This window comes from Cheilinus undulatus, linkage group 1 (assembly GCF_018320785.1).
Source record: "Cheilinus undulatus linkage group 1, ASM1832078v1, whole genome shotgun sequence".
NCBI classification, from domain to species: domain Eukaryota; kingdom Metazoa; phylum Chordata; class Actinopteri; order Labriformes; family Labridae; genus Cheilinus; species Cheilinus undulatus.
In genome coordinates this window covers 58837561-58851917 of record NC_054865.1, presented here as the reverse complement: position 1 = coordinate 58851917, position 14357 = coordinate 58837561, and the positions used below count along the sequence as shown (strand labels likewise).

At 40.3% G+C, this 14357-nt stretch overlaps 1 protein-coding gene across 1 annotated transcript in view; it reads right to left on the bottom strand.

The window, feature by feature from the left end:
• The window catches only part of adamts17 (ADAM metallopeptidase with thrombospondin type 1 motif, 17), a 143547-nt gene extending 131871 nt beyond the window's left edge, over positions 1-11676 (bottom strand). The window contains exons 1-2 of the mRNA XM_041787855.1: positions 11540-11676; positions 5533-5888 (exon numbers count right to left, since the gene is read on the bottom strand). Coding sequence (XP_041643789.1) covers positions 5533-5888; positions 11540-11594 — 411 coding nt within the window. The 5' untranslated portion in view covers positions 11595-11676. The remainder of the gene's footprint in view (positions 1-5532; positions 5889-11539) is intronic.
• Between the last annotated feature and the right edge of the window lie 2681 nt (positions 11677-14357).

The following is a 14357-nucleotide window of genomic DNA, read 5'->3' as shown; positions in this document are numbered from 1 at the left end:
CTTCCCTTTGACCAGCATGTTTCCATAGATTTAAAAACACTACAATCTGAATTTAAAAACACTATAATCTGACTTTTTAACATCCCTAAATTAAAACAGCACCATTCTGATCTGGTTTACTTCAGTGAATCAAAACTAAAAGCATCTGAAGCAAAGTTCTCCAAACCTGCAGCAGCCATGAGGAACAGGAAGGACAAATCAGCAACAGCAGCACTGAAAGGTCAAAAATCTGCTCTGGCCAGCAGCCAATCACAGCTTCAGGCGGACTTTAAAGGCATCCGAGGTCTGTGTGTGTTTGTGTGAAGTCTGGACAAATACTGACGCCGGTGTCAGAGCGAAGATGAAACACACCGCGCTCACGTGTGAGAGGACGAGAGAGCGATAAACTCTGCCTGGACGGGGTGGAGCCTCTGGGCTTTAAATAAGACTACCAGTTATCAGTCACTCTGTGACGGAGCACTCTCTGGTTACAACAGTAGGGGGTGCTACGTGCACATAGCTGGTCTGAAAATCCACCAAGAACAATAGCACAAGCCAGAGTTATTTACTACTGTGCTAGCGTGCTAGCATGTTTAGTAACAGCACTGTAAGCTGGTGTCTGATTGTACTCTGTTTGATATTTTGATGAAATTCATCAGCAGAATGTGAAAAAAAAGTCAAAGAACAGGAACAGGAACTATAGCTGACACATCTACTCAGTTAACAGATCAGCGACAGCTCACTGATGAGACAATCCTGACGATGAGAGAAGGACTGCAGGGAATAAGCAATCAGAACATCATCAGAGAAACTATCAAAGGGACTATCAGAGAGACTATCAAATAAAACTATCAGGAAAACTGTCATAGAACCTATCAGAGAAACTATCAGAGAGACTATCAGAGATCCTATCAGAGAAACTATCAGAGAGACTATAAGAGAGACTATCAGAGAAACTATCAGAGAGACTATCAGAGAAACTATCAGAGAAACTATCAGAGAGACTATTAGAGAAACTATCAGAGAGAGTATCAAAGAAACTATCAAAGAGACTATCAGAGAGGCTATCAAAGAAACTATCAGAGAAACTATAAGAGACTATCAGAGAAGATATCAGAGATCCTATCAGAGAGACTATCAGAGAGACTATCAGAGAAACTACCAGAGACTAACAGAGAAACTATCAGAGAAACTATCAGAGAAACTATCAAAGAAACTATCAGAGAGACTATCAGAGAAACTATCAGAGACTAACAGAGAAACTATAAGAGAGACTATCAGAGAAACTATCAAAGAAACTATCAGAGAGACTATCAGAGAAACTATCAGAGAAACTATCAGGGAAACTATCAGAGAAAGGAACAGAGGGACTATCAGAGAAACTATCAGAGAGACTATCAGAGAGACTATCAAAGAATCTATCAGAGAGACTATCAGAGAGACTACCAGAGAAACTATCAGGGAAACTATCATAGAACCTACCAGAGAAACTATTAGAGAGACTATCAGAGAAACTATCAGAGATCCTATCAGAGAAACTATCAGAGAGGCTACCAGAGAAGATATCAGTGAGACTATCAGAGAAACTATCAGTGGGACTATTAGAGAACCTATCAGAGAGACTATCAGAGAGACTATCAAAGAAACTATTAGAGAACCTATCAGAGAACCTATCAGAAAGACTATTAGAGAGACTATCAGAGAAACTATCAAAGAAACTATCTGATGGACTATCAGAGAGACTTGGAGAAACTGTCAGAGAGACTATCAGAGAAACTATCAAAGAAACTATCAGAGAGACTATCAGAGAAACTATCAGAGACTAACAGAGAAACTATAAGAGAGACTATCAGAGAAACTATCAAAGAAACTATCAGAGAGACTATCAGAGAAACTATCAGAGAAACTATTAGAGAAACTATCAGAGAGAGGATCAGAGAGACTATCAGAGAAACTATCAGAGAGACTACCAGAGAAACTATCAGGGAAACTATCAGAGAAAGGAACAGAGGGACTATCAGAGAAACTATCAGAGAGACTATCAGAGAGACTATCAAAGAATCTATCAGAGACTTACAGAGAAACTATAAGAGAGACTATCAGAGAAACTATCAAAGAAACTATCAGAGAGACTATCAGAGAGACTACCAGAGAAACTATCAGGGAAACTATCATAGAACCTACCAGAGAAACTATTAGAGAGACTATCAGAGAAACTATCAGAGATCCTATCAGAGAAACTATCAGAGAGGCTACCAGAGAAGATATCAGTGAGACTATCAGAGAAACTATCAGTGGGACTATCAGAGAACCTATCAGAGAGACTATCAGAGAGACTATCAAAGAAACTATTAGAGAACCTATCAGAGAACCTATCAGAAAGACTATTAGAGAGACTATCAGAGAAACTATCAAAGAAACTATCTGATGGACTATCAGAGAGACTTGGAGAAACTATCAGAGATCCTATCAGAGAAACTATCAGAGAGGCTACCAGAGAAGATATCAGTGAGACTATCAGAGAAACTATCAGTGGGACTATCAGAGAACCTATCAGAGAGACTATCAGAGAGCCTATCAAAGAAACTATCAGAGAAACTATCAGAGAAACTATCAGAGAAACTATCAGAGAAACTATCAGAGAACCTATCAGAGACTATTAGAGAAACTATAAGAGAGACTATCAGAGTACCTATCAGAGAGACTATCAGAGAAACTATCAGAGAAACTATCAGAGAAACTATCAGAGAGAGGATCAGAGAAACTATCAAAGAAACTAACAGAGAGACTATCAGAGAAACTCTCAGAGAACATATCAGAACATATATCACCGGAACTGATCCAGATCACTGAGGACTTAGTCCTGTGGACCTCTTACTAGAGGTCTAGATAGATGAAGGAAGACCAGAGTCTAGAGAAGTCTAGGACTGAGACCAGAGTCTAGAGGAGTCTAGGACTGACCAGAGTCTAGAGGAGACTAGGACTGAGACCAGAGTCTCGAGAGGACTGAGTCCTGAGTCCAGAGTCTAGAGGAGTCTAGTACTGAGACCAGAGTCTAGAGGAGTCTAGGACTGAGACCAGAGTCTAAAGGAGTCTAGGACTGAGACAAGAGTCTACAGGAGTCTAGGACTGAGACCAGAGTCTTAGGGAGCCTCTTTAACAGCTTTTCTCCTTGGTTTTGTCATAAACATTCTTTAAAGGAAACACTGATGAACCATTATGATAAACCTTGTGGTTTACTGGTTAGACTGGAATGACTACTGGGGGTCTAGACTGGCCTGGATGCTGACGGCAAGGATGGAATGTTCACAAACTTAAAAGATGACAACCTTAAGAAAGACTTGAGAAACTTGAGAAACTTAAAAGATTTATAAAGATAAAAGATGGTCATATTTAAAGGACAGAATGTTGGTAAAGCTGGGGACGTTGGGGCCAACCCTTGCTCACCACTTCCACTGAGGACAGACACCAAGAGAGAAATCCTGCTGGTATGGATGTGTTCTAATAATGACAGAGAGATGGAGGAGTGTGGTTGGTTTGAGAATCCACCAACAGGAAGAAAGAAGAAGAGACCACCCCTCAGGTCAGCATTAGTCTATGCTCCAGCAGACTCTATCCTGCTCCTGTGGATGTTTTTATTCTTTTAGAGACCAACAGCGACCTTCTTCCTACTTCCACATCAACCTACAGCTCAGAGGGGCAGAAGGACACATGCTGCCCTGTTTCTGAAGAGACAGTAGACGTTCAGAGCATCCACATCTGTAGACTAAGTCCAGGTCCTCATGAAAACCAGGTAAATCTAGCTCTGTGGTTTTCCTTTGCTGGTCTGCTTAAGTGAAAAAGATGCAGACTGGCAGGGATATTAGTAATCCTTCAGAGAAACAGAAAGGGAGAGACAGAAGGAGAGAGACAGAAAGAGAGAGACAGAAAGAGAGGGACAGAAAAGGAAAGAGACAGAAAGAGAGAGACAGAAAGGGAGAGATAGAAAGAGAGAGACAGAAAGGGAGAGACAGAATGAGAGGGATAGAAAGGGAGGGACAGAGAGGGAGAAACAGAAAGAGAGAGACAAAAAGGGAGAGACAGAAAAAGAGACACAAAAAGGGAGAGACAGAAAAAGAGACACAGAAAGAGAGAGACAGAAAGGGAGAGACAGAAAGAGAGGGATAGAAAAGGAAAGATAGAAAGAGAGGGACTGAAATGGAGAGATAGAAAGAGAGGGACAGAAATGGAGAGACAGAAAGAGAGAGACAGAAAGGGAGAGATAGAGAGGGAGAGACAGAAAGAGAGAGACAGAAAGGGAGAGACAGAAAGAGAGAGACAGAATGGGAGAGAAAGAAAGAGAGGGATAGAAAAGGAGAGACAGGAAGAGAGGGAGAGAAAGGGAGAGACAGAAAGGGAGAGACAGAAAGACAGGGATAAAAAGGGAGAGACAGAAAGAGAGAGACAGAAAGGGAGAGACAGAAAGAGAGGGAGAGAAAGGGAGAGACCGTTTTTGTCTCTCTTCTTCAGTGTAAAGATGCAGACTGGCAGTGATATTAGTAATCCTTCAGAGAAACAGAAAGGGAGAGACAGAAAAAGAGAGACGGAAAGGGAGGGATAGAAAGAGAGGGACAGAAAGGTAGAGACAGAAAGAGAGAGACAGAGAGGGAGGGATAGAAAGGGAGAGATAGAAAGAGAGAGACAGAAAGGGAGAGACAGAAAGAGAGAGAAAGAAAGGGAGAGACAGAATGAGAAGGGTAGAAAGGGAGAGACAGAGAGGGAGAGACAGAAAGAGAGAGACAAAAAGGGAGAGACAGAAAAAGAGACACAAAAAGGAAAGACAGAAAAAGAGACACAGAAAGAGAGAGACAGAAAGGGAGAGACAGAAAGAGAGGGATAGAAAGGGAGAGACCGTTTCTGTCTCTCTTCTTTAGTGTAAAGATGCAGACTGGTAGTGATATTAGTAATCCCTCTGTTCTCATGGTTCCTGGCGTGTCAGACACGTGTACATTAGACGTGATAAATGACACATCAGATTCTGATATTTGAACGTTTTTATCTTTACAGCTGTCAGAGGCTCTGGTTAAGTATTCTAGCATGCTCTGAGCAGCTTTGACTGATGTAGAGGGTTGTTGTGAGTAAATGTTGGTGTCATCAGTGATGAATAATGGAGGCTCAGAAGAAGGCGAGGGTGTGAGCGGGAAAGAGTGCATGCAGATCATTCCTCATTATGAACACCGAGTTAGCATATTAAAAATAAATGTGGTCAAGACCTCTTTAAAACCCATTCTGATGCCAATGCCATGTAGGCGGAGCTACTCCATCATCCAGCTGGGTGGGCCTTTCAGTCCTGAACTCATTCTGACGCCACCCCTCCAGACGGATAAATTCAGACCCACAAACAGACCTCTGAATCCTGGTTTCTCTACAGACCCCTGAGCTAAATCTCTGCTGTTGGTTTTAAACTAACGGATGGCGAGTGGCGCGCCCACAGCTCCATCTAACAGCTCTCTTTTTCTGGGTTTGACCGTGTGGCGTTCTGACAGCCTGACATAAGACAGTAGATGGCTTTACCAGGCCTCCACAGGTGCTCACAGATGCCAGAGAATTGGTGTGGTTGACTATGTATCCTGAGTAAAAGCAGCGCTGATTGGTCGATAACGTGCTCACAGCTGCGGGTTTCTCCCTCCGCCTCTCCTCCACCACGAAGCCCCCCGACAGAAAGCCACTGTCCTGTGTCAGGTTTAGATACAGAGTCCTTCCAAACGCCGGCACCGACAGGATCATATGACCCGGGTCACACTGCCCTCCCCCCGGGACGTCCAAGGAGCGCTGACCGCGGCGCCGCAGCGTGTGGACAGCGGACAGGTGCGCCTCCTGACCGGACAGCAGCCGGGGAACCACTTCGTCTGTGTCCGGCTCCGACTGGGCTGTGGGAAGACAAAGAGGCATCAAACAACGGGACTGGAGCAGAGACGCTCTCTATAGAGGCAGGCGTGATCTGAGTTCATTCATAACAATTTAAAGGGAAATACCGCTCTAACGGCAGAGAGCCGGCGCCACATTTCATCATTTACTCTGGAAAAAGTCTTAATAGTTGACCTGAAACTTCAGTGGGTTTAGGGTTAGGCTGTCGTCCTGTTCATTTAATCGGTTTTATAGTAAACTTGCAGAGAAAATAGAGCAGAAATTCTGTTAAAATGCTTCAGAACTAGGGCTGAATGATTTACAAAAATAATCTAACTGCAATTTTTTCCTGCAATATTGCAATTGCGATTTGAAATGCGATTATTTAGGTTCCTCAGTTTTTTCTGTTGTTCAACAAACATCAGCCAGAAATCATTCTATATTATAACAAGTACAATATTAGAGAAGTTAAACTAGGGCAAAATTTAGAAAAAAATATCTTACTGCCATTTTGGCTCATAGAGCAAATTTGATATCAATTGCTTTATTTCAGGGGACGATCATTTCTCATATTCTTCTCATTTTGATAAAGAAAAACAAATGCATGATCAAGAAAAGTAAGATTTTTGTAAAAAATAAAATAAAATTTAAAAAGATACTTAAATGAATGAATAATATATAAAGTAGTGATAATCAACATGTGGCTCTTTATGCCTTCATTCTAAATATTATTCCCCCAGAAAATCTTAAAAAGGGAACTTATTTGCACTTTTTTTACCTTTTATCCACTTTTTACCCATTTAAGCTACCTTTTGCAACTGAATACCACTTTTTTCTTACTTTTTATCCCATTTTTGCCTATGAGGGCTATCTGTTGCAATTTGATACCTCTTTTTCTCTACTTTTCTTCTACTATCTCTAACATTTTGACACTTTTTTTAATACTTTTTATCCATTTTTGTCACTTTTATCCCATTTTTGCCCTTTTCACCCTTTTTTCTTTGCATTTTCACCCCTTAAAGCTACTTATTGTCATTTAATACTACTTTTTTTCCTAGTTTTTGCCCATTTTAGTCACTTTCCACTCATTTTTTTTGCCAAGCTTTTACCACTTTTGTACAATTTTCTGCCAACTGTAACTTTTTTTGGTCACTTCTCACCCATTTTTGCTACTTTCTGACCATTTTTCCTCCCCATTTCCTCCCCTTTTCACCCAGTTTTGTTGCTTTTTGACCATTTTTGCCACCTTTAGCTTATTTTTATTGCTACTTCAAGCTGTTTTTGCCTTTTTTCACCACTTAGATTGTGGCTCTTGCAAAGGTATTTTTCAACTATTTGGCTCTTTGGTTGAGTAACACTGGTATAAAGCATAAAAAAGATTGTATCAAACCGATATTTTGACACTTTTCAGGTTAAAGAAATATTGCACTGCCATATTGCGATTTAATCTAACTTGTGATTAATTGCCCAGCCCTAATCAGAACATCTTAATATTGTAGTTAAGGAACCATCTAACACTTTTTTTGGAAGATTCTGGACAGCTGTGGAGAAAAATTCAGTAGTCCTGGATCATGCCAGTTTTCATTTTAATTTATTCCACAATGTTTGAGAAAATGAAGAAATTTCAGCTCCAGTTCCATTAGAAAGCTTCCATAATGTACTCGACAGTTTAACGCTTTTTTCTGAAAGATTCTAACTAAGAGACAAAAAAAAAAAACTTAGATCAGGGGTCATCAAGTATATTTGTTTAGGGCCAGATTTAGTCTTGACAGAGACTCTGTGGGCCGGACTTTCAAATAAACAGAAATAAAAAGTTCATATTTTGGCCTTATAAACATATTGTAATAATATTTTCTTTCAAACCTCAGGGAATGGGCCCTCCCCAACGGAAATTTAGCACCAGTATTAACTAATTTTTTACACTTTTTAACCCTTTTTCACTACTTCATTTGGCCATTTCTGCCACTTTATTACCACTATTAACCCATCTAAAAAATGTGCCGCTTTTAAACCCTTATTTTTTTCACTTTTTGCCCATTTTTCTACTTTTTTAATCCACTTTCCTGCCAACTATTGCCCTGGGAGCCACTTTTAAACCCATTTTCATGACTTTGCCAAGGTATTTTCACTATATTTTCTCTTCTTTAAATCGCTTTTTATGCTTTTTGCTACTCGTTGCCTCTTTAACCAAATTTTTCCATTTTTTAATCCCTTTTTACCACTTTTCCTTCACACTTTATCCCCGTGCCACTCTTTTCATCTATTTTTTCTCATTTTATTCTTCAGTTTATTGTTTTTCATTACTTTTTGCACAATTATTGCACCTTTCAAACACATTTTTGATACTTTTTGACCCATTTTTGCCCTTTCACCCATTTTTGCTACATTTTAACCTCTTTTCACCACTTCCCCTGCCAATGTTTGCCCTCTGTGCCACTCCACAACCCATTTTGACAGTTTTCGTACATTTTCACCACTTTACCCAGCCATTTTTGCAACATTTCCGCTTGTCTGAATTTTTGTTAAAACAGATCAGATTTCAAGGCATTCTCAAACAATTTCAGTCATTTTGGGGTGGATTTAATAGCCGCAGCGTAAAGATACCCTGAAAACCTTAACATCTTTTCTAAATTTAATGACCTCCTGGGGGCCGGATAGGAAGCTTTGGGGGGCCTGATATGACCCTCGGGCCACCAGTTGATGACCAGTGACTTAGATGGATCTGTATCCCAAGTGTCCCTCTCTCATTCAATACTGATTTTCATGCAGGTTTCATTCAAACTGTTGATAAAATATAAAATCTTTGCTAAAAATGCTCTGTAATAAATCCAGATTTAATGTTTTATTTTGAAAATTACGTGATAGGTGAAATAAAATGTATATGTAGTGTAATCCCACATATCTTTGGCTTTGGAGATGTAAATTAAGAAATGATTTTATTTTGTATTTTAAGAGAAAATTAAAGGAAAATTCAGCTGAAGTTACACTGGAATGTTTTATACTTGTATTTCCTGTTTTATTTTGAAGTTTCTCAGTGGGTGAAAAGTTCTATCAGGGTGGCACAAACAGTTCAAACATTCTTACTGGGTGTGTCCCAGTCTCATTTAGCCAGTGTCCTGAATCTGTTTGAGGAAATTAAAGTTCAGCTTTAACTAGAACTCTTTGATAACGAGGCCGTCGTCTTATTTTGAAAATTTCCTCACATTTGAGAAGAATCATTTCATGGTTTCCTTCTCCACATGTCATCGGCTCTTTTCATGCCAACGACCACGAACAATTACAGAATTAGAAAAATGAAAGGAATTTCTGCTGTTTTACCACTGGATAACTTTCAAAATAAAGTCTCAACATTTTATTCTGAAAATTCTGGATAGGTAAAGTTAGACATTCAGCGGCTTCCTGTGAACGCTACATGGCTGAGAACATCAACAGCAGGGGGGATTGGGGTCATTTCGGAAAATAAAAGGGAGATTACACCCATTTCAAATATCTGTATGCTTTAATGATATTTGCTCTTCCTGTGCCAATTTTCATATAAATTTGAGTAAATTAGAGGGAAATTCAGACTGGACTGCACTGGGGGCTTTGATAAGGGACTTTTAATGTTTTAATTTGAAAGTTTTCTGTTAATGGCTTCCTATTCACCGGTAGTGACACTAAATGTTTTTTGTGGTTTTTGTTTTTTTTTCAACTTTAAGTTAAGTTTTTTAACTTTAATCAGGCGGTTTTAATGAAGCTTTGGGGTTATGTTGTTTTCACGTGTTTTATTTTGAAGGATTTTTAGAAGTTGAAAAGAAAGTTTTAGTTTTAATCTAACTTATCCCCAGCTTATTTCTTGCCCGTCTCATGAATATTTTCTGAACACTGGAATCATTTTTTAAGAAAATTAAAGAAAATCCCGGCTAAAGTTGCACTGCTATGAAAACATAGTCCTATTTTATGTTTTATTTTGAAAATTCCTGATTTAAGCTGGCTGTCATCCTGCACACTGTCAGGTGATTTTTCTGAACACCTTTATGTCTGAGAACATCAACAGTAGGGGCATTTTGGTCCTTTAAGAAATTTAAAGGGACATTCCACCCGTTTCAAATATTTGAATGCTGTAGTGATAACTGTTTTATTTTGAAAATCCTCAACATCATTGGGATGGACTCTTATTCCATCTGCCCCTGGCTCTTTCCATTAAAATGTGACAAATATTACAGGGGGATTTCACCTAAATGGTGTCATCGTGGGCCTTTTTAAGTTTTATTTTGAAAAGTTTCGAATGGGATTAAGGAAGGCACCAATGAATTCCTGTTCCACATGTAACGGGCTGTGAAACCGTTAATTTTTCTGATTAAGTTTATTCATTCTGAGGAAAATTGTAATGAAACCACCTCTGGATCCTTGGATTATGTAATCATAAGGTGTTTTATTTTGAAAGGTTTCAATTGGTTCTTATCAAAAAAATCATCATTTCTTATTTTCTTTTTCTTTTTTTTTATTTTACCTTATAACTAAATTAAAGGAAAATTCTGCTAAATTTGCACAGGGTTGCTTTGATGATGTAGTAATACTTGATGTTTTATTTTGAAAATCTGGGTAAGTTTAAAGAAAAGTTAAAGGCATTTGTAACCTCCCATGTTTTTATACTGAGAACATCAACAGCAGGGGTGTCTACGAAAATTAAAGGGACATTCCAAACATTTCAAATATTTTAATGTTTTCATGTTTGCAGCAAATTTATCCGCTTTATTGTGAAAATCCACATTAGGTTAGAACAAAATAGGAATGGATTTGTATCCCATGTGTCCCTGGCTCTTTGTGCTAATGTTCATATAAATTTGAGTGAGTTAAAGTGACTGAACTACACTGGCAGTCGATAAGGAAGTCATGGGCCTATTTCATGTTTTATTTTGAAAATTTTGTGATGGGTTTGAGGAGAGTGACAGTGGATTCTTGTTCCACATGGCACCAGCTGAGAAACTGTAAATTCTGAGTCATTTTTAGACATTTCAGGGCATTCTGAGAGAACTTCTAATGAAACAGTCTGCAGACTTGTAGATTTCGTGTTTTATTTTGAAAGGTTCTCAGAAGTTTGAGTGAAGTTCGTATCTAAGGCATCCATGGCTCATTTCTTGCCAGTCTCTGTGCATATTCTCTCAGAACTTTCCTTTTTAAGGAAATTAAAGGACAGTTCTGCTAAATTTGATGAGACATTTAATGTTTTATTCTGAAAAACAGCTGCATGCATTCTGGATCTGCCTGGATCTGGATCTGGCTCTGGTCCTGGCTCTGGTCCTGCACACTGTCAGATGGTTTTTCTGCCAGTGACATGAACCCTCAGCAGGACTCCGAGCTGGGCTTTTGGTCATTTGGAGAGAATTAAAGGGAAAGTCTCCTGGAATGTCATATCTGAGGTTTTATTTTGAAACTGATGAACTGTCTGCTCTCTGCTCCGTGACTCGCTCAGCCACGTTCAACTTAAGAGCTCAACTTGTGCAAAAGTCCTGAGAGAGAGCTGGCAGAGAGGCGCTGGTGCAGAGATTAGTCTCTTTGTGCTGACTGCGGAGCTGGACTTCCTCCATCTGAGACTCGGGACCAGTTGGAGCCGAGCGGACGGATCGTTGAGGGTGACCTATATCTAAGAGCAGACGGAGGGGGCCTACACGGAGCAGAAAGTCCTACTCACCAGATCCGAGGCAGAGCAGAGGCAGCAGCAGATGGAGGAGCCGTCCGTGGAGCATGGTGGAGATGAGGCCGAGCGGAAGGAGAAGAAGAAGAAGTGGACAAAAAGGTGGATGGCGTTAGCGCGCGGCGCACCGCAGACTGCGCAGCTCTTTCAAAGTTGGAGAGTTTTTGCACTAATTTAGTCTGTAGTGAGTTTATAGAGCAGGACACGCCTCCACGGCCGGGCCCGCCTCCTCTCGTGTCACATTGGTATCTCTAAACCCTGACCCGAGAAAACCCGAGGACTCCCTGCGCTCTGATTGGTCGTTGGAGGCGTCAGTCAGCTCCGGGGGTTGAAACCCTACACGTGGTTTCAAGTGGAGGAAAAAGTGCAGCTTTCAGGAGTTTGGTGAGTGACTGCGCGTGTGCGTGGACATGAGACACCTAATCTAACACAACAAGATGATGTGATATACAGGGGAAGCCAGGGCAGCAGGGGATTATAATCCCAGATTATCTGTCATAATCCCAGGTTATCATATTCATAGAGAAATACCGCCTACTGAATCTCACACTATCAAAAGCACCAATTAATAAAAAACAACAAAAAAATTAAACCCCAGTTTATGTAGACATAAAATATGAAAATATCAAATTATAATCCCAGATTATTTGTCATAATACCAGGTTATCACATACATAGAATAATACTTCCCACTGAATCTCATATCATCATAAGCACTAATTAATACAACAACAACAAATTAAAACCCCAGTTTATCATGACATAAAATATCACATCAGCATGGAATTATAATCCCAGATTATTTAGCATTACACCAAATTATGATCACAGGTTATGACATGCATAAAACATCACATCAACAAATAATCATCCCAGATTATTCATCAGAACACCTTCATGATAAAACCCTAGTTTATTTGATCCTGAGATTATCATATGAAATATAACCACACAGCTGAATTATAATCCCAGATTATATACAGTATACATGAATATCATAACAACAAATGAAAATCTTAGAATAATCTAGAAATGAAACATCACAACAGCACGGACTGATACCAGTTTGTCATAAACATAAATAACAACAGTACAGAATAATAATCCCAGATTATCCCATACATTAAATACCACATTGATGTTGGTCTCTAATGTTGAGGTGATGATCAGATTTCAGAAATCCGTTCTCCTCTCTTTCAGGTCGATTCTGCTCTTTTGTCAAACTGATTTTTCGTACAAAACTTTCTCTTCAATCAAACATGTTTGAACTCCCGGATTATATTGATAAACCAGCCAATAGGAAACAGGTAGAGGATGGACCAATCACATTAGCTCTGCTTGTTGTTGCCATGCTGTTCTCACACACACACACTCATGGTAGAAGTCTGAGAGCCAAAAATCCTCAGACTTTAACAGGAATGATTCGAAACAACTTTAAATCCTGAGGTTGTCATTCAGTTGTTTCAAATCATGCCAATGACTCCCAAAGCATTCTGGGAAATCTCCCATAACACTCAGTGTAGAGCAAGCCTCTGTAAATCTCTGATTGAAGGAGATCCCAAATGAGAGGGTTTGGTTCTCACTGAGGCCGGCTGGTTCAGGAGCTCCATAATCTAGTGAAAGTCCTGAGACTGCTTGGCTGGTCGTCTTCACAAGTGCCTGTCGGATGGCTGACTAGCTTTGAACCCCCCTCCCCCACACCTCTGTTTGACCATTTCTGTTACCTGCAACCCCCTAAACACACTCTAAACCCTCGCCGTGTTAAACAGAGACCAGAAGAGGACAGATGATAGTCCTCATGATGAGTCCTTCTGGTCATTCAGATACCCGGGACTCACTTCAGGACTACTCTGCATGTACAGTCCATCTGCAGTCTCAGAACTCTCTGATTCTAACTACAGCCCATCCATCCTCTCTGAGGCTCTCTAACCATAGACCAGTATCTGACCCTAGACCAGTATCTCTACATGCTGATCAGAATGAATGGAGGACAGTTAGCCACCAGCTAAGACACTAGTGGACCCTCTTTAACAGATTTTCTCCCTAATGATGTCAAAAATATGCTTTAAAATAAACACAGATGTACTATTGAGACCATGACTCTAGGAATGGATGGATGGATGGATGGATGGAGGATGGATGGATGGATGGAGGATGGATGGATGGATGGAGATGGATGGATGATGGATGGTGGATGGATGGAGATGGATGGATGATGGATGGATGGATGGATGGATGGAGGATGGATGGAGGATGGATGGATGGATGGAGATGGATGGATGATGGATGGATGGATGGATGGATGGAGGATGGATGGAGGATGGATGGATGGATGGAGATGGATGGATGATGGATGGTGGATGGATGGATGGATGGATGAATGGATGGATGGATGGATGGAGGATGGATGGATGGATGGATGGATGGATGGATGAATGGATGGATGGATGGATGAAGAATTACAGTGTCTTAGTCCTCTCCCGGATTCCGATCCTCTGTTCATGTTGAGCCCTGTGGAGTAAAGCTTCGCTCTGATTGGTTCTCAGCCTTTAACCTCATTAACAGGAGTGTGTCTGCTGCCACCAGCAGGCTGATGGAGGAATAACACCCACTGATGATGTTAGTGATAATTGTCAGACATGAGGAGGTCATTTCATCACTGAGCTTTGATGTTGACGTGTTCCTCAAACCTGGTCCAAGCAGACGGATGATTGACTGATGTTTTGTTCAGAAGAGGCCAGCAGACCTCCTGATTGGCTCCATGATGGGGGCGCCATATTGAGCTGACAAGTCAACAGCATTAGACCACAGATGG